This window comes from Notolepis coatsorum, assembly GCF_963971535.1.
Source record: "Notolepis coatsorum genome assembly, chromosome: 6".
NCBI classification, from domain to species: domain Eukaryota; kingdom Metazoa; phylum Chordata; class Actinopteri; order Aulopiformes; family Paralepididae; genus Notolepis; species Notolepis coatsorum.
Window position 1 is genome coordinate 72,020,584 of NC_140170.1, and position 26,419 is coordinate 72,047,002.

The window sequence follows — 26,419 nt, forward strand, 5'->3', positions numbered from 1 at the left end:
GTTGGGCTAGCAAGCTGGTAAACACTGTTTGTGAGGAGAATCTATCTGACCGAAATTCGTTTTACTGTTTACTTTAGGCTACAAGATGATTTCTGTATCTATTTCAATATTTTGCCTTACAGTGGATATTTGTTTCACATGCACAGCATGATGTCACACAAATGCCTCAGACTAGTGACACACCCTCACAAACGTGCCACCCTGTGGCGAGGTGCAGCATTGTCGGATCTAAAGTGAATGCAGCCAGTGAACGCTGGGAGGAGGAGGAGGAGGAGGAGGAGGAGGAGGAGGAGGAGGAGGAGGAGGAGGAGGAGGAGGAGGAGGAGGAGGAGGAGGAGGAGGAGGAGGAGGAGGAGGAGGAGGGAGGTTTTTTTTTTATCCACTTTTTCTCCCATTTTCTATATTTTCTCCCATCCCAATTTCGTATCATCCAATTCAACCCGCCCCTGTCACGAACGCTGTTTCTTGCCTCCCACAAGCCGGCTGCAATGTGGACTAAGTCATACATAGCACAAGTCCCCTCCGGTACTTGAGGTAACAGCAGTCGCATCTTTTCACCTGCGCAGCTCGATCTCTCAGTGGCGAGGAGTAACGCGTGGGAGGCTCACGCTGCCCCCGACACTTCCTGATTCTACTGCGCAGGCGCACCAACCGACCTGTAGGAGTCGCTGTCCACAAAGCCCGATCCCCACCCATCAGTTTCCCACCCCCTAATACGGCCAATGTGTATTAGTACGGATGACCAGCTAAACTGAAAGCAAATGTGGAGCGCTGGGCTCGAACAGGCAAGCCCAGCGTCTCCAGATTTCGTGGCGAGCGCCTTGCCCATTACGCCACGTAGCCGCCCATGACTCACTTGTTCTTGTGCTGAGTTTGGTCGTGACAGTATCTGTGTCAAAAAACGTCTCACAGTGTCGTGGGTGTGTAGTTAGTCTTACAGTGTTGTGGATGTGTAGTTAGTCTTACAGTGTTGTGGGTGTGTAGTTAGTCTCACAGTGTCGTGGGTGTGTAGTTAGTCTTACAGTGAAGTGGGTGTGTATTTAGTCTCACAGTGTTGTGGGTGTGTAGTTAGTCTCACAGTGTCGTGGGTGTGTAGTTAGTCTCACAGTGTTGTGGGTGTGTAGTTAGTCTCACAGTGTTGTGGGTGTGTAGTTAGTCTTACAGTGAAGTGGGTGTGTAGTTAGTCTTACAGTGATGTGGGTGTGTAGTTAGTCTCACAGTGTTGTGGGTGTGTATTTAGTCTCACAGTGTTGTGGGTGTGTAGTTAGTCTCACAGTGTCGTGGGTGTGTAGTTAGTCTCACAGTGTTGTGGGTGTGTAGTTAGTCTCACAGTGTTGTGGGTGTGTAGTTAGTCTTACAGTGAAGTGGGTGTGTAGTTAGTCTTACAGTGATGTGGGTGTGTAGTTAGTCTTACAGTGATGTGGGTGTGTAGTTAGTCTTACAGTGTTGTGGGTGTGTAGTTAGTCTTACAGTGATGTGGGTGTGTAGTTAGTCTTACAGTGTTGTGGGTGTGTAGTTAGTCTTACAGTGTTGTGGGTGTGTAGTTAGTCTTACAGTGATGTGGGTGTGTAGTTAGTCTTTCAGTGCCGTGGGTGTGTAGTTAGTCTTACAGTGATGTGGGTGTGTAGTTAGTCTTTCAGTGCCGTGGGTGTGTAGTTAGTCTTTCAGTGCCGTGGGTGTGTAGTTAGTCCTGTATGTTATTAATATCCAAATAATCACAAGGAATTTTCAGACCGAATTGGATATGATGGACAGAAATGTTTTCAATTAGAGCAACTATCTCTCTTTCTCTCTCTCACACTCTTTCTCTCACCCTCTTTCTCTTTCTCTTCCTCTTTCTCTCTCTTTCTCTTTGTCTCTCTCACTATCTCTCTCACACTCACTCACTCACTCTCGCTTCACTACTATATAACGAGAAGACAATGCTGAAAACAGTATGAAAATCTCAATATTGATTCTTTATAAACATACTGTATCAGTGGTGTAGTGTCACCACCCAGCCTTGTACACATAAGCACCACCACACTCCCTAACGTATACTACTATACTATATATCATATATATATACTGTATACACACACACACACACACACACACACACACACACACACACACACACACACACACACACACACACACACACACACGCTGTATATATATATAATGCAATGTTTGGGACTAGCTGATACTACCTTTCACCAATCTGCTACAATATCTTTAAAATGGTATAAACGATAACAAACCATTTACAGCTTCGGTCAACCCTCGTAACAAAAGCTCAAATTGTCAATTTGAGAACGTAAACAACCTTTGATAGAGCATCATTAGAACTCCAACAGTAGCGGGATACAGTCTGTACTGGTATAATCTGATGAACTTGTGATAACCTTTCCAGCAGATCAAGTGAGCTCAGAGCTACAATGAGATGCTCTGACATGCCGGGGAGCAGCTGTTGCGTTTCCTCACTAAGGTGACGAGGCTTCACACACACTCCTATGCAGAAAGTCGGACTATGTTCCACATGTGCTCCACTATATACACCACTATATTATATTGTTTTTGACCCCATATTGTTTAGTTTCTTTTATAAATAAGAACCGAAAATGGGATGACCTTTCTTTTCATCGTTTAATCTCATGACGTCTTGTTAATTCACTGTGTCCATGGAAACGACGATGAGCGCAGCCATACAAGATGGTCTGTTTACTTTTCTGATAACTACATCACTGCATAACTCATATATGTTCAGACAAGCTTAATCTTTGGTTATTTTTGATCATCTCTGTATAAATCCAATTCAATGTTATAACCACATTTTCTTTCAAACGAATTTGCTCGCGGATGTCCGGATTTGGTACAGATTTTGTGTCTCTTGGACAGAGCTGTTTATCAGGCTGTACAGGCGTAGAGACAGAGCTGTTTATCAGGCTGTACAGGCGTAGAGACAGAGCTGTTTAGCAGGCTGGGATGTACAGGCGACGCGTAGAGACAGAGCTGTATAGCAGGCTGTGATGTACAGGCGTAGAGACAGAGCTGTATAGCAGGCTGTGATGTACAGGCGTAGAGACAGAGCTGTATAGCAGGCTGTGATGTACAGGCGTAGAGACAGAGGTGTTTAGCAGGCTGTACAGGCGTAGAGACAGAGTGTTTAGCAGGCTGTGACGTACCGGCATAGAGACAGAGGTGTTTAGCAGGCTGTGATGTACAGGCGTAGAGACAGAGGTGTTTAGCCGGCTGTGATGTACAGGCATAGAGACAGAGCTGTATAGCAGGCTGTGATGTACAGGCGTAGAGACAGAGCTGTATAGCAGGCTGTGATGTACAGGCGTAGAGACAGAGGTGTTTAGCAGGCTGTACAGGCGTAGAGACAGAGTGTTTAGCAGGCTGTGACGTACCGGCATAGAGACAGAGGTGTTTAGCAGGCTGTGATGTACAGGCGTAGAGACAGAGGTGTTTAGCCGGCTGTGATGTACAGGCGTAGAGACAGAGGTGTTTAGCAGGCTGTGATGTACAGGCGTAGAGACAGAGGTGTTTAGCAGGCTGTCATGTACAGGCGTAGAGACAGAGGTGTTTAGCAGGCTGTGATGTACCGGCATAGAGACGGAACTGTTTAGCAGGCTGTGATGTACAGGCGTAGAGACAGGTGTTTAGCAGGCTGTGATGTACAGGCGCAGAGACAGGTGTTTAGCAGGCTGTGATGTACAGGCGTAGAGACAGCTCTGCGTAGGAGTGTGAGCATCACACTTCCTGAACCCTGAGTATATGAAACACACCCCTAGTATGAAAGAGAGGACATGAAGGAAGCAACATTATTATGACAAATAGTATCCAGAGTGTTATATTAATATATTGATTTATAACCCTGTCATGATGTTTATCATCATCATCATGTCACTGTCGCACAGTGCTGTGAGTAGCTCAGACACGTACAGTGTGGCATCCTTGAGTTGATTAAGGTCTGACTTACAGGGAGGGACAAGAATGCAGTATTAAATAATCTGCATCATCAACCTCTGACCAATTCTCTGGGCGGTTCCAGCCAAACGCTCCGTTTACTCAAAACATGGGGTTCCTACCAGAACAACAAGCTGTGTATTATGAAGAACCGGAACTGGATGCTGTGGTCACCACCACCTGTGTGGTGAACCAGGGTCACTACCGTAGTTGGTCAACTTCCTCGCTCTCTTCTGTTTTCACCACCGTACTTTTTAAGGACACTTTTCAAACAATATATACATTGGTAACTGGAGTTGGTGTGTGAAGAATTAAGAGTATATCATCGGCGTACTCGCTCTCACCCCTCGTACCTCATCTCCACCATACAGTCAGTGAGCACAGTAACACCAATAATCACCAATATTTTACCAATTTCCTATTCAGAATAGTATTCTTTTGTTTCATTTCCCCAATGAGATCATATTTCTATGTACTTCAACTCAAATCAACCCAATACTACTGTCCATAACTTATACTACGGATTTCAATCAAGAAACATTTATATCTGCTTAAAAGGGTTTTTAAAACTTTCACAAACGAAGAGGTGCATGATGGGTAACATGAGCGGCACCTCATATAATAGCATCAGTACTTAACAACTGAATTAGAATCTATGGCTGAGATGAGGGATGGGCCTCCTGACCTCACCTCTGTGTGAAACTAGTGACTGTAATCTCTGACACACTCAGTTTGGGTGGAGAAAGGGAGGAGCACCTCTCACTCCTCTGGTTCACCTCCTCTGAATAGACTGGGCTGGGCTGCTGGTTCTATTGTAAAAGCTGTATGTATTTACTGTACACCAACTGGTCCTGTTGGATGCCACAGGGAATCAGGATGGGACGCATGCTTCCACATTCATATTGATATTCATAATCATGTTGATATTTTTACACTACTAGTCCACAGGGGGCGACAGTGGCTCAGGAGGTAGAGTGTGGTAGTCTGGTGATTGGAAGGTTCCCGGTTCGTGTTGAAGTGTCCTTGAGCAAGACACTTAACCCCTAATTGCTCCCAATGAGCAGGTTGGCACCTTGCATGGTTGCCCCCTGCCGTCAGTTTGTGAATGGGTGAGTGAATGCGCATTGGATAAACCTTTAGCACAGCAGCAGCTGCTAACACAGCTCTTCACAGAGGCGTCTGTTGTGACAAAGAGCCCAGAGCTTCTTCACATGTCTTCACATGTCTCCTTTATGTCAATATGAAGGTGTACTGGAGCAACGTGCTTCTGTGTTTACCATGTCACTCTCTCTCTCTGTAACTCACTCACTCACTCAATCACTCTCTCTCAGTCACTCTCTCTCTCTCAGTCACTCTCTCTCTCTGTCACTCACTCACTTTCTCCCTCTTTCATTCTCTCTCTCTCTCTCTCTCTCTCTCTCTCTCACACACCCACAAACAAACACTCATTCTATTTTTCATTCTACCACAACTTTCTCTCTTCTCTCTCTCTCTCTCTCTCTCTCTCTCTCTCTCTCTCTCTCTCTCTCCTGTTGTAATTCACTTACACTTTTTAAACATTACACCATATTGCATCTATTTATTCCAAAAATATTTGCACTACCTCTTCTACCAGATTTTTGTTGCATTTTGTTCTTGCATTTTGTACATTTTAGTTTTGTATATTGTATATTTTTTATAGTGTTTGGTCTTTATTCTTTTACTTTTTACTGTATGAAGCACAATCTCAAGAAGGTCATACAGAACCAAGCATTTCACTATAATGTACCTGTACCTTATATGTGACAAATAAAACAAAAGTTGAACTTGAGTGAGAGAACCGACTGGTAAAGACCAAGTTCTCAGGCCCTCTTTTAAAACGCAGCTGAATTCATTACCTCAGGACTCTGGAAACAGCAATGCTCTGCTTCCAGATAGGAACTGGACAGAATGTGCTTCTTGTCTCAGACGCTGTTCCGTGTCCAGATGTTGCGTCGGGGTGTCAGTGATTCTTGATAAATGAGAATAATTAATAATCTCTCTGTCTGTCTCTCTCTCTCTCTCTCTCTCTCTCTCTCTCTCTCTCTCTCTCTCTCTCTCTCTCTCTCTCTCTCTCTAGTCGCAGCACAGACAGGCCACGCCCACCTCAGCGGCTCCGGTCTCTCGTGTGAAACCGGCACAGTATGAGGTATTGGCCCCTCCTCCTCCTCTTCCTCCCTCATACTCCTTTTATTCTATCAGTTTATAACTCTCTATCCTTCTCTTTGTCTCTGTCGGTCTCTCGTTCTCTCTCCCTCTCTTTCTCTCTTCTCTCTCTTTCTCCCCCCTCTCTCACTCCTCTCTCTCGCCCTCCTTCTCTCTCTCTTTCTCTCCCTCTCTTCTCTCTCTCTTACTTTCTTCCCCCACCCCCCTCTCTATCTCTCCTCTCTCTGTGTGAGTGTCTCTCTCTCTCTCTCTCTCTCTCTCTCTCTCTCTCTCTCTCTCTCTCTCTCTCTCTCTCTCTCTCTACTTCCTCGGTCAGTGGACTACTTTTTTCCATGTTTCCACCTGACCCCTAGCCCCTGACCCCTGCTCTTATCTGGGCCGTGCTTGGTGTTGTTACTTTCCTTCCTGTTTTAGCAGAACGCTGCTTAATGAGTAAATTGCTATAAAGTGTGTTAAAGTATTAAAGGAGAGAGAAGACATTTACAGCTGTGGCCTGGAATGACGCTTCCTGTCATTCAGTCTCACAGTTGGCGACGCCCAGTTTTTTAGGAGCAGGAAAAGAGGTTAACTCCTTCTTAACGTTGGCCTGAAACAATCGCTCGTAAACAGACAATCTTCTCGCGTTCTTTTGATCTCTTGTACGCTAGTTCCAGCCTCAAGCGGTTTGGAGATTCTCAAGGGGTTATTCAAAGCATTCACAGAGTGGCTGAATGTCCGCAGTACCGCCTGGAATCACACACGGTGGCTTGCGGTAAAGCTTGTGTCCTCTGTGTTCTTCTTAGGAAGAGTGTAGTGACAACGTTGCAGTGTGAAAGTTTTCTTTTTACACACAGGCCTCTCTATAAACCTACTCAGACTTGAACAGGAAATGGGCTCGTTGCGATGAAGTCACCGGCAGACGTAGATTAGGTAATTGGTGTCCTTAACTTAACAAGCGTACAAGTATTTGTCTGCGATACCGACGTAATGAGGCGTTATGCGACACACGGCCCCAGGAGCTGTGGTTCAGTCATGATCTAGTGTGAGCCGGTGGATTTCTTACTGGTGGACACGTTAAAAAACATCGAAGTCATTATGTTGTAACCTTATCTCTCTTTCCACATATTTCTACTTTAATTTCATACACAATCCCACGTCCCTGAGACACAGCCCCCGAGACTGGGACCGATCCCAAAGGACCCCTGCTTAACCTCAGCTGAAAGCCAGCATAGTGGCTTTTGAATAGTCACAGAAAAGACTCATTAGCTGCTTTTCAGTACAAACTGAACTATTCAACCGCTGTCCAGTGCCCCTTAAAGGACGTAGAGTTTGGAGTGTCTAAGCAAGTGTTCTTCTGAGAAGTAAAGAGTTTGTTTTTGTACTGCTGAGGCCTTTAACAGCCTGGCAGGCGTTGCTTCCAGAGAAGTCCTCTCTATTCTCTGGTTCTCTTTCAGGAGACATTCCTGGAAGGTACGTTGTGTTCATGCGTGTCCTTATAAACTCCCTCGACACAACTAAGCTTAAATGTCACCTATTCTGGTTCCCAAATCCAGAGAAAGCCTTTTTCCCTTGAAGCTGTTCTGGCTATGTAGGTACAGAAAAGTATTTTGTGTTACCATACATGTTATAATGTAATAACGCCACAGTCGATGAGATAAGACAAGATATTCCTTTATTGATCCCTTTGGGGAAATTCAGGCATCATAGCAGCACGGGGGAGGGGAGGAACGGGTACAGGTACGGGCATGATAATAGTAGAAGACAATAAATTATAGGCAATAAAAGTATAGTACAGTAGAAAAAGTAAGAAATAAGCAGTGTAAACAATATAATTAACTCTGAATATAAGCATTATGAGCAAGTAGGCCGTGTAATCAAAGGTGCAGATGAGTGTCCGTGTGGGGTGATGGTGATGGTGACGGTCACGATGATCTTACGCGGTAGTCATGTTTTTAACTGGGTTTCACGCTGAGGTTTATTCTTAAACCACAGAATTACAACGTAATTAGTTACATTGGCTGATGTGACATTGGCCCCCACCCGTAAGGCTATAATGGACTCTCATTAGCAGCCGACCTTGGTGCCCTTTCCTTCCTCTGGAAATCCACCTGATTAGCCGCTATAGAGGGGCACCAGCTTGGGTTTCACTGCTATTAAAGTGCATATTGTGAGCACACTGATACGCAGTATACGATACAGTACAGAGAGAGGGAAGTGGGCACGTTGCTATGTATAGTGCGCTATTTGCAGGCTCAAACGCATGCCGGCATAATCTTCGCTACTTTCGTATTAATAGTCTGTTCCTCTTCCTCCTTCCACTTTCAAATTCACTTTTTGTTTGTTTGTTTATGAAGGAATTACTGTATGTATCGGTTTGCACAGACGGAGTACATTCGTTAAGCAGTTGACCCTAGTCATACGGTGGCTATTTTGCTCTTATGTCGTGCTCAGATTGGGTTCCTTTCAACCCTGTTCCCGGAACAGGGTGGAAAGAAACCCAACCCGAGCACGAAATAAGAGCAAAATGGCCACCGTCTGACTCTGGTCAATGCAACAGACATACTGTACGATTTGGTGACAGATCAACAGACGGTCAACTTCTCCCTACCTGTTGCCTTACAGAAGGCATCCTCGGCTACTGGCATGGCCGCCAAGTCCGGGGGCGTTACCACGCCAACAGGAAGTGGTGTCACAGTTGGTGCAGCAGTGAAAGGGGCACCTAAAGAGGTAGACTGTGGCTGGAGAGCTAAGCTAGCCTCTGGGGCTTGTGGCTTGTTTTAATGCTGTTGGACATGAATGCGTTGCTGTGAGCAACTCTCTCTCTCTCTCTCTCTCTCTCACACACCCACAATAAAACACTATCACAACTTTACCTCTTTTATTCTCTCTCTCTCTCTCTCTCTCTCTCTCTCTCTCTCTCTCTCTCTCTCTCTCTCTCTTTCTATCTCTCGTACACACCCACAAACACCCATTCTCTTTTTCATTCTATCACAACTTTCCCTCTTTAATTCTCCCTCTCTTTCTCTCACACACCCACAATAAAACACTCACTCTTTTTCATTATATCACAACTTTACCTCTTTTATTCTCTCTCTCTCTCTCTCTCTCTCTCTCTCTCTTTCTCTCTTACACACCCACAAACAAACACCCATTCTCTTTTTCATTCTACCACAACTTTCTTTCTCCTCTCTCTCTCCCTCTCCCCTCTCTCTCTCTCTCTCTCTCTCTCTCTCTCTCTCTCTCTCTCTCTCTCTCTCTCTCTCTCTCTCTCTCTCTCTCCATGGTGTCTTCATCTTGATTTAGCTTCTTCAGTGCTTCATGTGTCGACCCATTCTTCTCATCTCAGTTCTTTGTGAAAACACTTTCCATTCTCCAGGCGGGTTCCTTTTGGGCTCATCTTCTGTAACACTTTCCATTCTCCAGACGGCTTCCCTTTGGGCTCATCTTCTGTAACACTTTCCATTCTCCAGACGGCTTCCCTTTAGGCTCATCCTGACCTTCTGAAACACTCAAACGCTAAGCGCTCGTTCTTGTATCATCACGCTTGGGGCGGACGCTCTCATGAACTTACACTGTACTGACGCTGTCTGCTGACTTTGTGAATAACGTTCTTATCGTGTCCCATAAACACATGCTCCTTGGTTTGTAGACTCCTAACACAGCTGGGGCTACTGTTATTGACATGAGTGCGTCTGGGATGAAGGGCCGTCCTAAAGATGTCCCAAAGGTAACCTTCTCCTCTCCCCTTCAGCAGAATATAAAGATATTTATGTATATATAAAGTGTCGATCTAATGTCAGTCATTCATTATAACAGCACTTCTACTTTAAGAGCACTGATAAACTGCTCAGTGTTAAGTTTACCATAGACACTGATCTGGGATCTGTTTCAAACCCTAATGTCTTGCAGGCCTGTGCACAGTAGCAGCATACGCTAATAATATACACAACAATACACTCAGTGGCTCCTTTATGGTACACCTTTGACAGGTACATGTGTACCTAATAAAGTAGCCACTGAGTAAAGTATCTTGAAATACTTAAAATTAACACACACACACACACACACACAGGGGCAACAGAGGAAGGGAGTGTCTCCATTGTCATACACAAACCCAACCATACCATACCAAGGCTGAACATGGCTAATGGAGACACAAACACAACCATACAGATCCAGCTCTTAAAAATCGAACCTCTACTGCAAGGACGCAGTATCGTTAACACCTCGTTAACAGCACTGCCAGGTTAATGGTGCATGATTACCGCAGTAGAGCTGCATCTGTACCATACCATGCTAGACCATGACTAGCCCCAGCCAGGCTGAACATAGCTAATAGAGACACAAATGAAACCATGCCATACCATGCTAGACCATGACTAGCCCCAGCCAGGCTGAACATAGATAATGGAGACACAAACACAACCATACCATACCATGCTAGACCATGGCTAGCCCCAGCCAGGCTGAACATAGCTAATGGAGACACAAACACAACCATACCACACCATGCTAAACATAGCTAATGGGAAACGAGGCACAAGTATCTGACGAGACATTAAATGTACCTTAAAAAGTTAATATATTTCTATTGATTCAAATACAATAGAATAACTGTATATATTTGACTACATATAGAGCAAGTGTAACATTAAATCAGTGTGTTGCACTTTCCTTTTTCGCCAACACGGTTAACCCCACCTCCCTCTAATAACCCCGCCTCCCTCTACTAACCCCGCCTCTCTCTCTTAATTTAACACCTGGGAGTCAGCGAGGGAGTAACCTCGTTCCCAGTTTTATCTCCTCCGTGAGATCAAGCCTGGTAAAGAACTACTGCCGAAAGTGTCTGTGGGTTAGAATTTCCGCCGTGTATGTACTTCCCCTGGAAGATGCCTCCGAACGGACCAAACTTTTTCAGGAGGCATATCTGCACCAGCCTAGCGAGGGAGCAGCCTTGGCATCGTGTTGTCTCTGTGTGTGAAGTAACCGTGTCACTGCTCCTCCTATAGAGCGCCCCCGCCTCCCAAGTCAAGGCACCGTCTCAACCCTCTGGTCCGACGGCAGGCAGCGCCGTGGTCACCAAGCCCAAAGAGTCTCCCAAAGCGGCGAGCAAGGTAGAGTCCTGCCGTCGGTGTGGAGAGAGACTGTCAGGGGTCCTCTCTGTCTCCTCCGCTCCTCCACCACATCATCCTCTGACTGCACCCATCCGCGTGTGATCGCACCCAGTCTTTCAACAGTTCCATTTCACGACTCTTCCATCCATCTCCATCCTCGTTTTTTCAAAATGTTTCATCGCTGAGTTTGATTATTGATTATTATATGATTGTATACTATGCTTCAGCCAGATCTTATTGTATCCTGCTCGCCTGGAGACGTCTTTTAGAAAAATACGTCACTGCTTTGGGTTTCCCTCGTTCTCTCTCCTGAAGATGGAAGTCGTCGGGTCTTTCTCGCTGCATGCTTGTCACACTTGTCATCTCGGGTGCTACAGAATACACTCTGTCCAGCGGGGGTCGAGTCAAGGTCACAGAGCAAACGCATGGAAAACTGATCCCAGACCAGCAGCAGATGCTGGACAGCGTTTTCTCTCTCTCTCCTCTCCTCTCCTCTCCTCTCCTCTCCTCTCCTCTCCTCTCCTCTCCTCTCCTCTCTCTCTCTCCTTCTCTGTCTCTCTCTTCCCTTCTGTCCTCCTCTATATCTCCTCTCTCCTTCGCTGTCTCTCTCTTCCCCTCTGTCTTCCTCTATATCTCCTCTGTCTCTCTCTCTCTCCCCCTCCCTCCTTCTCTCTATCTCATTCTTCTCTGTCTCTCCCCCTTCCTCCTCCCTTTCTCCTTCTTACTCTATCTTTCTCTCCCCCTCCCTCCTCTCTCTCTCCTTATTCTTTATCTCTCTCCCCCTCCCTCGCCTCTCTCTCTCTTTCTTCTGTCACTCTCTCCCTCTCTCCTTCTCTCTTTCTTCTCCCCCCCCCCTCTCTCTCTCTCTCTCTCTCTCTCTCTCTCTCTCTCTCTCTCTCTCTCTCTCTCTTTCTCTCTTTGCACAACTTCCAGTCACTCGTCTGAAATGATCCTCTCGCACGTTTCTGATGGGTTTGCGTTGCTGACGTTGGACTCGCTTTTTCGCTTTCTCTCGGGACGTCGTCTGCGTTTCTTTATTTCTTCAGAGTGTGTCCTGCTGGCCAGTTACTCTGCGGAACTGCGACGCTAAAATGGTGGAGAATATGTGACTCTCTGGTGTTTTAATGAATGAACCTCACGTTATCCCAGACGAGCGCCACGACGGTTAAAGCTGTGCCGACTCAAGTCGGGGAGCCGGCAGCACCTGCTGCTCCGTCTGGAGGCTTGGTGTCTGTGAAGGAGAAGACGGACCAGACTCAAACACAGACCAAGGTAGAGGACTCGCTCGTCTGACGCTCTCTCTATTTCCTCGTTTTATTTTCACCTGTGTTCATCCGGGGAAGATTTGCTGATCTATGCTCTTTCTCCTCACTGTCACACACCTGCACTACCTCAGTCTTCCGCTTACATCCCTTGCTCAAGGGCAGTGTTTGTTGAGGGCGAGGCAAGCTCGATTTACTTTCAATTTACCCACGTGCAGATTTCCCTGCTGGTCAGGGGGATTCGAACCGGCAACCCTCCAGTCACAAGCCTGCTACTCCAACCTTTAGGTCGCTTGCCCCACACTGCTGCCCCGTCTGATGCAAGATGAGGTCTTGCTAGTGTTGTTGGCCCATATGGTCCCGTATGTAGACCTGTATGTAGTCCTGTATGTAGACCTGTATGTAGTCCTGTATGTAGACCTGTATGTAGTCCTGTATGTAGACCTGTATGTAGTCCTGTGTGTAGACCTGTGTGTAGACCTGTATGTAGACCTGTGTGTAGACCTGTATGTATGTAGACCTGTATGTAGTCCTGTATGTAGACCTGTGTGTAGTCCTGTATGTAGACCTGTGTGTAGACCTGTATGTATGTAGACCTGTATGTAGTCCTGTATGTAGACCTGTGTGTAGTCCTGTATGTAGACCTGTGTGTAGACCTGTATGTAGACCTGTATGTAGACCTGTATGTAGACCTGTATGTAGACCTGTATGTAGACCTGTATGTAGTCCTGTGTGTAGACCTGTATATAGACCTGTATGTAGACCTGTATGTAGACCTGTGTGTAGACCTGTATGTAGACCCGTATGTAGTCCTGTGTGTAGACCTGTATATAGACCTGTATATAGACCTGTATGTAGACCTGTGTGTAGTCCTGTATGTAGTCCTGTATGTAGTCCTGTATGTAGACCTGTATGTAGTCCTGTGTGTAGACCTGTATGTAGTCCTGTGTGTAGACCTGTATGTAGACCTGTATGTAGACCTGTATGTAGACCTGTGTGTAGACCTGTGTGTAGACCTGTATGTAGACCTGTATGTAGACCTGTATGTAGACCTGTATGTAGACCTGTATGTATGTAGACCTGTGTGTAGTCCTGTATGTAGACATGTGTGTAGTCCTGTATGTAGACCTGTATATAGACCTGTATGTAGACCTGTGTGTAGACCTGTGTGTAAACCTGTATGTAGACCTGTATATAGACCTGTATGTAGACCTGTGTGTAGACCTGTATGTAGACCTGTATGTAGACCTGTATGTAGACCTGTATGTAGACCTGTGTGTAGACCTGTATGTAGACCTGTATGTAGACCTGTATGTAGACCTGTGTGTAGACCTGTCTGTATGTAGACCTGTGTGTAGACCTGTATATAGACCTGTATGTAGACCTGTATGTAGACCTGTATGTAGACCTGTCTGTATGTAGACCTGTATATAGACCTGTCTGTATGTAGACCTGTATATAGACCTGTATGTAGACCTGTCTGTAGACCTGTCTGTAGACCTGTCTGTATGTAGACCTGTATGTAGACCTGTATATAGACCTGTATGTAGACCTGTCTGTATGTAGACCTGTATATAGACCTGTATGTAGACCTGTATGTAGACCTGTCTGTATGTAGACCTGTATATAGACCTGTATGTAGACCTGTCTGTATGTAGACCTGTATGTAGACCTGTCTGTATGTAGACCTGTATATAGACCTGTGTGTAGACCTGTATGTAGACCTGTATGTAGACCTGTATGTAGACCTGTATATAGACCTGTATGTAGACCTGTCTGTATGTAGACCTGTATGTAGACCTGTATGTAGACCTGTATATAGACCTGTATGTAGACCTGTATGTAGACCTGTATGTAGACCTGTATGTAGACCTGTATATAGACCTGTATGTAGACCTGTCTGTATGTAGACCTGTATGTAGACCTGTATATAGACCTGTATGTAGACCTGTATGTAGACCTGTATATAGACCTGTATGTAGACCTGTATATAGACCTGTATATAGACCTGTATGTAGACCTGTATGTAGACCTGTATGTAGTCCTGTATGTAGTCCTGTATATAGACCTGTATGTAGACCTGTATGTAGACCTGTATGTAGATCTGTATGTAGACCTGTATGTAGACCTGTATGTAGACCTGCACTGACTCTGCTGGTCTGGGTTGCAGGTCCAAGTGGAGGTCCCCAGACCAGAGACCAAGAAAGCCAAACAGGTAAAGTAGCGTTGCTTCTGTGAGACTAGAGCTCTGGTTTGAGCAGCATGGCAGTGTGTTGATGAGACGTGTTGCATTGTGTGCTGCAGGCCCCTGCATCAGCAGCACCTAACGCCCCAGCGCCCGCTTACACTGGGCCCGCACCTAACGCCCCAGCGCCCGCTTACACTGGGCCCGCACCTAACGCCCCAGCGCCCGCTTACACTGGGCCCGCACCTAACGCCCCAGCGCCCGCTTACACTGGGCCCGCACCTAACGCCCCAGCGCCCGCTTACACTGGGCCCGCACCTAACGCCCCAGCGCCCGCTTACACTGGGCCACTGGTCAAAGAGGTAAAGCATACTATAGGTGTGGTGTGAGAGAGAGAGAGAGGGGGAGAGAGAGCGATAAATAGAATGAAAAAGAGAATGAGTGTTTGTTTGTGGGTGTGAAAGAGAGAGAGGAAAGAGAGAGAGAGAGAGAGTGAGTGAAAGGGAGAGTTGTAGAATGACAAAGAGAACGAGTCTCTGTTTGTCTAGGTGTGTGTGGGTGGTTGTGGAAAAGAGACATTGATTAATAAAGGCCTTGCACAAGAGGCCGTGTTTGTGTAGTTATCTTGCTTCCAACATGGCTGCTTATAACATAGCAACCATTGTTTTGTAATGAAAAAAAAACATTACTATGTGCAAAACAACAGTTGTGTTGACATAATGATAAATAAATGACAAAATATAAGGTGGAGGTTGCCAGACCAGAGACCAAGAAAGCCAAACGGGTAAAGTAGCGTTGATTCTGTGAGACTATAGCTCTGGCATGAGCAGCATGGCAGTGTGTTGATGAGACGTGTTGCATCGTGTGCTGCAGGCCCCTGCTCTGGACCCGTTCGACGCCTTGGCCAGCAGCCTGCCATCAGTAGCACCTAACGCCCCAGCGCCCGCTTACACTGGGCCCCTGGTCAAAGAGGTGAGAGAGAGAGCGAGACCTGTATGTAGTATTAATTTGGTGTCTTATTACTGGATCTTGTAAACAAGTCGCAACAAAACAGTAATATCATGCGTGTCCAGTAGGGATGTTCGATATTGGCTTTTTTACCGATACCGATATTGTCCAACTCTTAATTTCCGATACCGATATCAACCGATACCGATATATGCAGGGTCCCCCCCCCCAAATTTTTTTAATAATTTCAGGTAATTAACATTACCATTATGCATACTTTTGACAATAAATTAAAATCAGAATTTGTTTTTACTTGCTTGCCTGGGTAAATAAAGGTTAAATAAATGTAAAAAAAATTATATATATATTTTTTTAAACCGATACTGATCATTTTCTATATCACATTTGAATGCCAATATCGGCCGATAATATCGGACATCCCTAGTTTCCAGTGTTTTACCTACGCTACCACTGCACAGAAATGAAGTGTTTTCTTTCTAAAGTTGTTACCAATGGTTACAGGCAGTAAAGAACGACACAAACATCCCGTAGACGTTCCATTATGTATAATGCACCTGTATGTCCCATCAAGCCTGACGAGATACAAGCGTGTTGAATCACTGCATGGATCAGGCACCTGTTAACAGTGTGTGTTGCATGTATAACAGCATGGCACCACCTCCACGGAGGCCGCGTTGGTCGGAGAGCGAGACGATTCCCTGCCGCCAGAGTACAGATTTACAGATCCGGTCAGTTACCACTGTTTCTCACACTCCCTCCTCTTCATCGCTTCTTCTGCCTTCTGGTCAGTTACCACTGTTTCTCACACTCCCTCCTCTTCATCGCTTCTTCTGCCTTCCGGTCAGTTACCACTGTTTCTCACACTCCCTCCTCTTCATCGCTTCCTCTGCCTTCTGGTCAGTTACCACTGTTTCTCACACTCCCTCCTCTTCATCGCTTCCTCTGCCTTCTGGTCAGTTACCACTGTTTCTCACACTCCCTCCTCTTCATCGCTTCCTCTGCCTTCCGGTCAGTTACCACTGTTTCTCACACTCCCTCCTCTTCATCGCTTCTTCTGCCTTCTGGTCAGTTACCACTGTTTCTCACACTCCCTCCTCTTCATCGCTTCCTCTGCCTTCCGGTCAGTTACCACTGTTTCTCACACTCCCTCCTCTTCATCGCTTCTTCTGCCTTCTGGTCAGTTACCACTGTTTCTCACACTCCCTCCTCTTCATGGCTTCCTCTGCCTTCTGGTCAGTTACCACTGTTTCTCACACTCCCTCCTCTTCATCGCTTCCTCTGCCTTCTGGTCAGTTACCACTGTTTCTCACACTCCCTCCTCTTCATCGCTTCCTCTGCCTTCTGGTCAGTTACCACTGTTTCTCACACTCCCTCCTCTTCATCGCTTCCTCTGCCTTCTGGTCAGTTACCACTGTTTCTCACACTCCCTCCTCTTCATCGCTTCCTCTGCCTTCTGGTCAGTTACCACTGTTTCTCACACTCCCTCCTCTTCATCGCTTCCTCTGCCTTCCGGTCAGTTACCACTGTTTCTCACACTCCCTCCTCTTCATCGCTTCCTCTGCCTTCTGGTCAGTTACCACTGTTTCTCACACTCCCTCCTCTTCATCGCTTCTTCTGCCTTCTGGTCAGTTACCACTGTTTCTCACACTCCCTCCTCTTCATCGCTTCTTCTGCCTTCTGGTCAGTTACCACTGTTTCTCACACTCCCTCCTCTTCATCGCTTCTTCTGCCTTCTGGTCAGTTACCACTGTTTCTCACACTCCCTCCTCTTCATCGCTTCTTCTGCCTTCTGGTCAGTTACCACTGTTTCTCACACTCCCTCCTCTTCATCGCTTCTTCTGCCTTCTGGTCAGTTACCACTGTTTCTCACACTCCCTCCTCTTCATCGCTTCTTCTGCCTTCTGGTCAGTTAACACTGTTTCTCACACTCCCTCCTCTTCATTGCTTCCTCTGCCTTCTGGTCAGTTACCACTGTTTCTCACACTCCCTCCTCTTCATCGCTTCCTCTGCCTTCGTCACGCTGCCAGTGGAGCGTTTTTAAATGTAGCGATCTCAATCCCGCCTTCTTTTCTTGATCCTCCAATCCAAACGTGTGTTTGTCCGAGGGAATTTGTGATTGGTCAAGAAGAGGGGGGCAGGGCTTGAGATAGGTCAATATACTACCAACTGGGCTTGAAGCAGCATGAAACTATTGTCAATTAGTTATTTTATCTTCTGGTCCGGCTTTGCTCACAAGTTGGATTCTGTTTGCACTGCGATCCAATGAGCCAGAACACACAACCCAAATGGGTCAGGCTTGTAATTGGGATCAGAATTGACTTATCTCAAACCACGCCCTCTTTTCTTGAACCTCCAATCAACAAGCAATCGTGTTTGGAGGATCAAGAAAAGAGGGCGGGGTTTGGACTATGGTTCATGTACATGACTTGGATTCAATCCAGCCACATTGCACATAGGAATATTGTAGATATGGAGAGAGAGAGGATGGGGAAAAGTCAAAGTCAACATGACATAACAAGTAGTAACCAAGAGTTCTTTCCTCTTCTGTCACAGCGGCTCAGCCAACTTCAGCCAAAAGTATTTTTTAGAGAAGGAGCTTTTAGGTTAGTTACCTGCCAACGTGGCTGATAGAAATGCCCAGCAGTCACAGCCAGGCTGTCTGTCCGGGGCTTGTGTCCCACAAACAACACTGTTCTGTCTCACTATAGTACTGGGACCCCCTCCAGTGAGCAGCTGTTGCATTTTGATTTTCTGTTGCTGTTATCTTCCATATTTAGACCACAGCTATAGATACTTAACACAACACAACTGCTCACTGGGAACTTGTATGCATGTCATTTATAAAAATTAAAAAAAATGTAATAAAAAAAAAAGATATAAATATTTTTTCACTGTATATACATATGTTCTAAAGTGTCTGTCTTTATTCTCTAGGCTCCAGGCCAAACGGACGTCAAACCAAAGGATGTACCTGTGAGTTATCTTCAGCCTTTATTCACCTATTCATCTTTATTTACATGTATGCATCTATTAATCTTTATGCATCTTTTTCATCTTTATGCATCTTTATTAATCTATTCATCTATATTCAATTATTCATCTTTATTCTTCTTTATTCACCTATGCATCTTTATTAATCTATTCATCTTTATTCATCTATATGCACTTTTATTAATCTATTCATCTATATGCACCTTTATTCATCTATACATCTATTCATCACCTTTATTCATCTATTATTTTCATCTATATGCACCTTTATTAATCTATTCATCTTTATTCAACTATTCATCTTTATTCTTCTTTATTCACCTATTCATCTTCATTCACATTCATTCATCTGTATTCATCTATTCACCTTGATTTATCCTGTGGGCTCATTTTGGCTCATTTATCAGTCACGGATACAGTACAAACATTAGAGCCTTCCAGTACATTAGCATATTTACTGGAATAATGAGCTGCTGTCTTCTTTTTGTATGGACGTGTCTTCTGTGCTATAATGATGTAAGATGACTGGCCTCAATTTTAAGCTATATTGAAACACTGACATCTGTGTAAAAAGAGCTCACTGTCACACTGCTGTTCTCACTGTTACTGCTGTTCTCACTGTTACTGCTGTTCTCACTGTCACGCATGCACGCGCACACAACACACACACACACACACACACACACACACACACACACACACACACACACACACACACACTGTGACACATTATTGGTTCTATTAGATTAGATTAGATTCAAATGTATCGTCATTATACAGCACAAGTACAGTACAACAAAAGTAGTTTTGGCATCCAACCAGAGTGCAGTAAAGTGCAACAGTAATATACAATGTGCAGGTGGTGATTAAACTGGGTATAACATATATAAATGACTTAGCTCCTCTAGTGGAGAATGTTTCATTTCACTGTGGGGTGTTGGCCCAGGCAGGGAACAGACCCACCTTCTCTACACTGAGCCAAACCCTTTTACGCACACACACACACACACACACACACACACACACACACACACACACACACACACACACACACACACACACACACACACACACACACACACACACACACACACACACACACACACACACACCCCTACACAGAGACACACCCCTACACAGAGACACACCCCTACACAGAGACACACACACACACACACACAGTCAGGACACTTTTTGTATACTGTAGCTCTAAACATCACCCATACACAGCTTCTTACACCAGACACACCTTCAGCTGCGACGTAGTCGACTCCCACTTTGCCTTATTTTTTTTGCATAAGATCTCTTTGAAAAGATCAGTTTCCCACTGAAGTAGGTCTTCAGATGTATCTGGGCTTTCATCAGTTTGGTGTTTTTTAGGACGTATGATTTGGACGAAAGGTTTTTTCTTGTTGTTGTGATTTTTTTGGTTGTATGGAATGTGATGGGTGTGTCTGTACTTTTCCTGAAATGGTTGGTACATGTCTGGCTTGCATTACTCTGGCCTGTTCCATCTTATCCGCCCCCCCCTGCCTACCGTGGTGTGGTGCGCCCTCTAGTGGACGCTGCGTGCCACTGATGGAGGGGCTTCCCCTGTATTGTTAGGATTAAGATAATATTTGTGAAAAACAACTGTACCTCCTAGGGTCAGGGGAATTATTTGTGTGTGTGTGTGTACAGTATCTATCTATCTATATAACAGCATTGCAACAGTGAGAACAGCATTGTGACTATTACTCAGTAGTACTGTACTAATCTATATTATTTTATACCCAGTTTAATCACCTCTACATTGTATACTTCTATTGTACTTGACTGTTACATTTGCTCTCTGGTTGGATGTCAACCCTCTTTTAGTTGTACTGTACTTGTACCTGTACTGTATAATGACAATGCATTTTTATCTAATCTAATGTAATAAATTGATGTATTTATCTGTATTTGCGGTGCTGATGGACTCTTGTGTTTATTCCACCCAGAAGCCGATCAGCACCGACGACGCCCTGGAATCTCTGTCCGCCGGGTTCATGACCTCCTCTCAGCCGACTGCACCCAGGAGAGGGGTAGGCAACTTCAAACTGTTCATAATCGCATCTTATTACTCGTAACTTCTGGGCTTATTCCTAGTATTCTGACGTATAATGTATTACATGAAAATACCATGTTCATTCAAACCTTTATTTATTCTCGAAAGGACAATTGAGGTCACCCTCATTTTCAATGTCGTCGAGTTTACAGACCTTTCAATGCATGCATTTTTTACAATGTAATAATAATAATAAATGAATAACTATATATCATCTATATAGCACGTTTCACACATGGACCGCAGTCCAGAGTGCCCCACAGCAACTAGTAGAAAATGAACATAGGCATAAAATCAGCACACAAAAAACAATGCATAAATTGCAGACATAAGAATAGGTATAAAAGACAATAAAAGTAGGACATAATATGTATATGAAGATACCCATGACAGACAATCCTGTTTTTAGGGAGAGGGCTGCTGTATGATGACAATAGATTTGAATGTAATCTAATGTGATCTAGTCACTCCGGTGGTCTCATGCTGCCCCTCTCCGCTGTGATTGCAGACCCCTGAGATCGCTGTGTGTCCCGCTCGTCCCCCTCGTCTCGCTCACGCTGCTCCTCCTGCGGACAAGAAAGCCAAGGTGGAGACACCGCTCGACGACTTCTCTCTGACCGCTGACCTCTCCGCTCCGCCAGCCAAGGTACGACGCGCTGGGAGTCTCCTGTCCCGTGTTGATGATGACCTGCGACCTTAAACGATGTTCATACCGCTCGCTGTTGATTATTCACAGTGGTGAGCCGTGAAGACGATACAAGACGGAGGCAGACAGAGACCATATAAGACAGAGACCATATAAGACAGACAGGCTGAAACCATATAAGACAGAGACCATATAAAACAGCCAGACAGAGACCATATAAGACAGAGACCATATAAGACAGAGACCATATAAGACAGAGACCATATAAGACAGAGACCATATAAGACAGATACCATATAAGACAGAGACAGGCTGAAACCATATAAGACAGAGACAGGCAGAGACCATATAAGACAGATACCATATAAGACGGAGACAGGCAGAGACCATATAAGACAGAGACCATATAAAACAGAGCCAGACAGAGACCATATAAGACGGAGACAGACAGAGACCATATAAGACAGAGACCATATAAGACAGAGACCATATAAGACAGAGACAGACAGAGACCATATAAGACAGAGACCATATAAGACAGAGCCAGGCAGATTAGTTTTGCCTTTCTTCTCGACCAAAGGCCGCCTTTCCGTCATATTCTACAAGTTACCAAACACGTTTCAAAATAACTGGAGATGCGCCGTGGCTCCTCCCTCCTCCCTCTCAACACCAGCTGAAACTACCGTTTGGCCTTGAGGGGGAGGGGGGGCGGAGCCACCGCTGTGAGGGAATCATGTTTTCATGATGGTGGGAAGGAAGCCAGAATGGTATCACCCAGCCCTGGCTGTCGGGGACTGAAAAGCCTCCCAGGCAGAGATCAGCTGAGACAGACGACGCCAAACCTCTCCAGGCTGTCGGTGGTTAGTTACACACATAATATATTCACCCATTATCGTTGCCAGGCTGTGGGCCGCGTGGGATTTCAGCTTTACATTTACATTTACATTTTGTCATTTAGCTGACTCTTTTATCCAAAGCGACTTTCAAGTTTTGTACAACAAGACAGCAGGAAGGGTACAAGTCTATCAGCTGAGTAACGATGTTCATCAAGGTGTTGAGTGCTGCAGTGTAGGTTAGTATATTAGGACAAGTGCATGACAGTAAGGTTAGTTAGGGTTAGAGTTATTTTTCATTTAATTTCAGATAATGATTGAAGAAGTGCGTCTTTAGTCGACGGCGAAATATTGGACGGTTTTCGGCTGTCCTAACTGTGGTGGGAAGTTCATTCCACCATTGTGGGGCAAGGACCGAGAATTGGCGACTTCTCTTTGATGAAAAGACTTTAAAGGCACAACATTCAATGTTGATACGTGTATATAGCTGTCGTATATTCCAACTCTATGTTCCAGGAATACAGGAGCTCATATACTATGTTGTTATTCCCTTTTAAGAAACCTTTAACAAAGTCTTCAATAAATGTATACAGTTACGGATGATAAAATCCTAGTTAAAGTACAAAGATATACTTTGTGGACCACACGATAATAGCTCCCGAGTCACTGTGCTAATAAAATAAAGTAATAAAGGACAGTAGAATATTTTCGTGAACGTCATTCAGTGCCACAAAACCAAGAAAAACAGGTTAATAAGGATAATAAAGATAATACGGTGGATTGTTCACTTTTTCTACCTAAAGTTGAACCTAAATATGTTTCTGACAACATCTTAGTGGTAAGTCTGATTATGATATTGCTGGATCTTGAGTCACATTTGATCTGCAATGCCTACTTTGACAGTCTGATCTGATAGTTTGACGGTACAGCCCTTCCTTCAGTAAGCACCACATTGTTTTGGTGGTGCACTAGTGACATCTAGTGACTGAAACTACTTAGTATACCTTTAACTCTTAACTCTTTAACTCTACCTTTAACTCAAAATAATGTAAACAGACTTTTATATGCACTTTTGTCTGAAGGCGTCATTTATTCTACAACCTGGCGGGACCCAAACAGACCCGTTGTTCTCGTGTTGGATCGGGTTAGGGTTACTTTCTCGGTTTGGGTTACCATCGCTTTGGCTGACACACTAACATATTGTTAACCCTAACCCTGTCATTAGCAATTTATCATTACAACATTCATTAGCAATTTGGGGATTGTATCTGGTTTTGAGTCACAAAAGGCTGTGACATGGTATCTTTTGTCCTGTTTAGGTTTGGTTCAGGCTGGGCTTTTTTCAGACCCAAGTGGAGCTGGAGTTTCTGTGTATCCACCAGCTATCCTTGTTCATTAAGGGGGAGGTTCAGGGTCTGTGGAGCTCCTGTGAGTAAAGGTCCTCTCTGTCCCTCAGGTGGCTGTGTGTCCGATGCCCCCTGCTGATAAGAAGACCAAGGTGGACACAGTTGTGCCAAAGACAGATGAGGTGAGAAACACAGACACAGAATGACCTGTAGATTATGTCTTCTGTACCTCTCTCTCTCTCTCTCTCTCTCTCTCTCTCTCTTTCCTCTCCTCATCTTCCTCTCTTCTTTCCTTTCCTTCTTTCCCCAAGGGGATCAATAAAGGATTATCTTATCTTATCTTCCTCTCCTCTGCTCTTCCTCTCATCTTCCTCTCTTCCTCTCATCTTCCTCTCCTCTCATCTTCCTCTCCTCCTCATCTTCCTCTCTTCCTCTCATCTTCCTCTCTTCCTCTCATCTTCCTCTCCTCCTCTCATCTTCCTCTCCTCATCTAACTCTCTTCCTCTCATCTTCCTCTCTTCCTCTCATCTTCCTCTCTTCCTCTCATCTTCCTCTCCTCCTCTGCTCTTCTTCTCTTCTCTCCCCCCCCCCCCCCCCCCCGGAGAGAGAGCTATGAGGATAAAGCCACATGTTTCCCACTAGACTCTAGATTTATGAAAACTTGGCGAGGCAGTGTTCTATGATGACGGGGTTTAATTCATCTAATCTCAATCCCTTTTGACATGTCAGAGCATGTGTCTCACATAACTCAAATATCTACAATAATTTAGTGGAGCACTTTCAGTTTACAGTCCCTCTCTCTGTCTCTCTCTCTCTCTCTTAGGGTGGTTTCATGTCTCTGGACGCCCTCGGTGCTCTTGGCGACACCCTGGCAGCCCCAGAACCTAAACCTGAACCGCCCCCTGTCAGACCTGAGGACATCGTCTCGGTAAGGACACGAAGACAGTCGACACACGGAACCTTTCTGACTGCCTTGATTGACTCTTTACTTTCCAGTTTTTTTAGTCTAGTATAAATTAAACTGCTGGATGCAGATTTAAAGGATCAGAGTGAAGTTGAGAAAATGATGTTATTATTTGGGCTTCGGGGTATCCACCAACTCTCTACAGCAGCTGACTGTTGAACACAGACACTTTGATTTTCAATAAGATGGACATCGAGAGCAGATAAAAAACAATATGAAAAGCATATCAAAGTGTCTATATTTGATGTATATGTGACGATTCATAGAAGTAGATCCCACACACGGTGAACTACCATGATGCACAGTGATTCCATCATGGCAGCATTTATGTGTGTTCCTACTTGTTTGTGTGTGTGTGGGCCTAGCTGTAAGATGTTCTCAAAATCATACCAAACAAGTGTCAATATTTGATGTATACTGTATATACTGTAGCAGTGATATATTATGACCTGTGGATTCAAATAAAGTCATTTAAATATACAAATGTACATATCAATGGCCCTTTATGGTTTATTACAGAACCGACAGATAAACACGTTGATGATGAACACCCTCACCCCAACAAACTCCTCTCTGTGTTGTCTTTTATTTAGGAGGGCAAGCTGAAGGACGACAAGGCTGTGTTTGTTGGAGAGAGGGAGGACAGTCTGCCCCCAGAGTACAGGTTCACAGACGACAAAGACCTGCCGCCCCTTAAGCGTGAGGTAAGACCGTGCTTAGGGTTCATTTTGCATTATTATTATTATGAAGCTACGAAGTATTCTGCTCAGACTGGAGGATTCCACCTGCTGAACTTCACCAGACATACCAGACTATACCTGGCATTAACATGGCATTACATTACCACAGGACTTCCCTGCTAGCATTTCTAAGGACTTGAATTCCAGAAATAGGTGTAATTGTCTCTTGGTTACTGTCTCCAAGGCTAACGAGCTTTCAAGATCACTGGCCCCCATAGTTTAACACATGTAATGAAAATAACGTGTCCCTCCTGACACTGGATAGCGTGCGTCAATATTACAAGTTCTTAAATATTGCAGAATCGAGCAAATAATTTGGCTCTGATGTTGGAGCACTGATGAAGTAAAGCAGGAAGACTTGGATTGATGGATGGTTGTGACATTATTCTACACCATTATCATGGTTGTATTTTGCAAACGTTTCAGCCAACATTAAGTGTGTAGCTGAAGATGAAAGATGAAATTAGATATCTAAATCTAGACTTTTATTCTATGAGTAGTCATTTTTGTTTAGTATTTAATGTGCCCTTTCCTCTTCCATTCTCTCTCTCTCTCTCTCTCTCTCTCTCTCTCTCTCTCCCTCTCCCTCTCCGTATTTCATCTGCTCTTCCTCTCATCTGCTCTTCCTCTCATCTTCATCTCTTCTTTCCTCTCATCCTCTCATCTTCCTCTCATCTTCCTCTCTTCCTCTCATCTTCCTCTTCTCTTCCTCTCTTCTTTCCTCTCATCTGCTCTTCCTCTCATCTGCTCTTCCTCTCATCTCCCCCCCCCCCTCTATCTCTCTATCCCCCTCCAGCCCAGTATGGGTGCAGATGATGCTCTGGACCTCCTGTCAGGTGACTTCATGAGCTCATCAGTAGCTCCTTCTGTCCAGGCGCTCGTCATCAGCCCGTCAGCCCCGCCCGCTCCTGAGGTGACGAGTAACTTGACACCAGGAGTGTCTTCACTGCTCATTGGCCGTTGTTGTCAGTCAACTACGAATGTAATGTTGATGCAGGAAACTGTCTGTCTGTCTGTCTGTCTGTCTGTCTGTCTGTCTGTCTGTCTGTCTGTCTGTCTGTCTGTCTGTCTGTCTGTCTGTCTGTCTGTCTATCTGTCTGTCTGCACATAGCATTCTAGATAAAAGCTCATCCCGGTTAGTGTTATTTGGGATTCGGGGGGTTTGA

General features: G+C 45.0%; 1 protein-coding gene across 33 annotated transcripts in view; it reads left to right on the plus strand.

Annotated features, from left to right (window-relative positions):
• cast (calpastatin) overlaps positions 1-26,419 on the plus strand; it is a 114,927-nt gene that overhangs the window by 62,519 nt on the left and 25,989 nt on the right. For 11 of the 33 annotated variants that reach the window (XM_084317294.1, XM_084317322.1, XM_084317305.1 and 8 more), the window contains 16 exons: positions 6,053-6,121; positions 8,740-8,844; positions 9,767-9,844; positions 11,127-11,231; positions 12,381-12,503; positions 14,664-14,708; positions 14,798-15,040; positions 15,552-15,650; positions 16,295-16,375; positions 18,582-18,620; positions 20,618-20,701; positions 21,233-21,370; positions 23,660-23,731; positions 24,373-24,477; positions 25,107-25,217; positions 26,050-26,166. In XM_084317294.1, coding sequence (XP_084173420.1) covers positions 6,053-6,121; positions 8,740-8,844; positions 9,767-9,844; positions 11,127-11,231; positions 12,381-12,503; positions 14,664-14,708; positions 14,798-15,040; positions 15,552-15,650; positions 16,295-16,375; positions 18,582-18,620; positions 20,618-20,701; positions 21,233-21,370; positions 23,660-23,731; positions 24,373-24,477; positions 25,107-25,217; positions 26,050-26,166 — 1,614 coding nt within the window. The remainder of the gene's footprint in view (positions 1-6,052; positions 6,122-8,739; positions 8,845-9,766; positions 9,845-11,126; positions 11,232-12,380; positions 12,504-14,663; positions 14,709-14,797; positions 15,041-15,551; positions 15,651-16,294; positions 16,376-18,581; positions 18,621-20,617; positions 20,702-21,232; positions 21,371-23,659; positions 23,732-24,372; positions 24,478-25,106; positions 25,218-26,049; positions 26,167-26,419) is intronic. The other 22 variants (XM_084317325.1, XM_084317296.1, XM_084317300.1 and 19 more) reach the window with 14 other exon arrangements.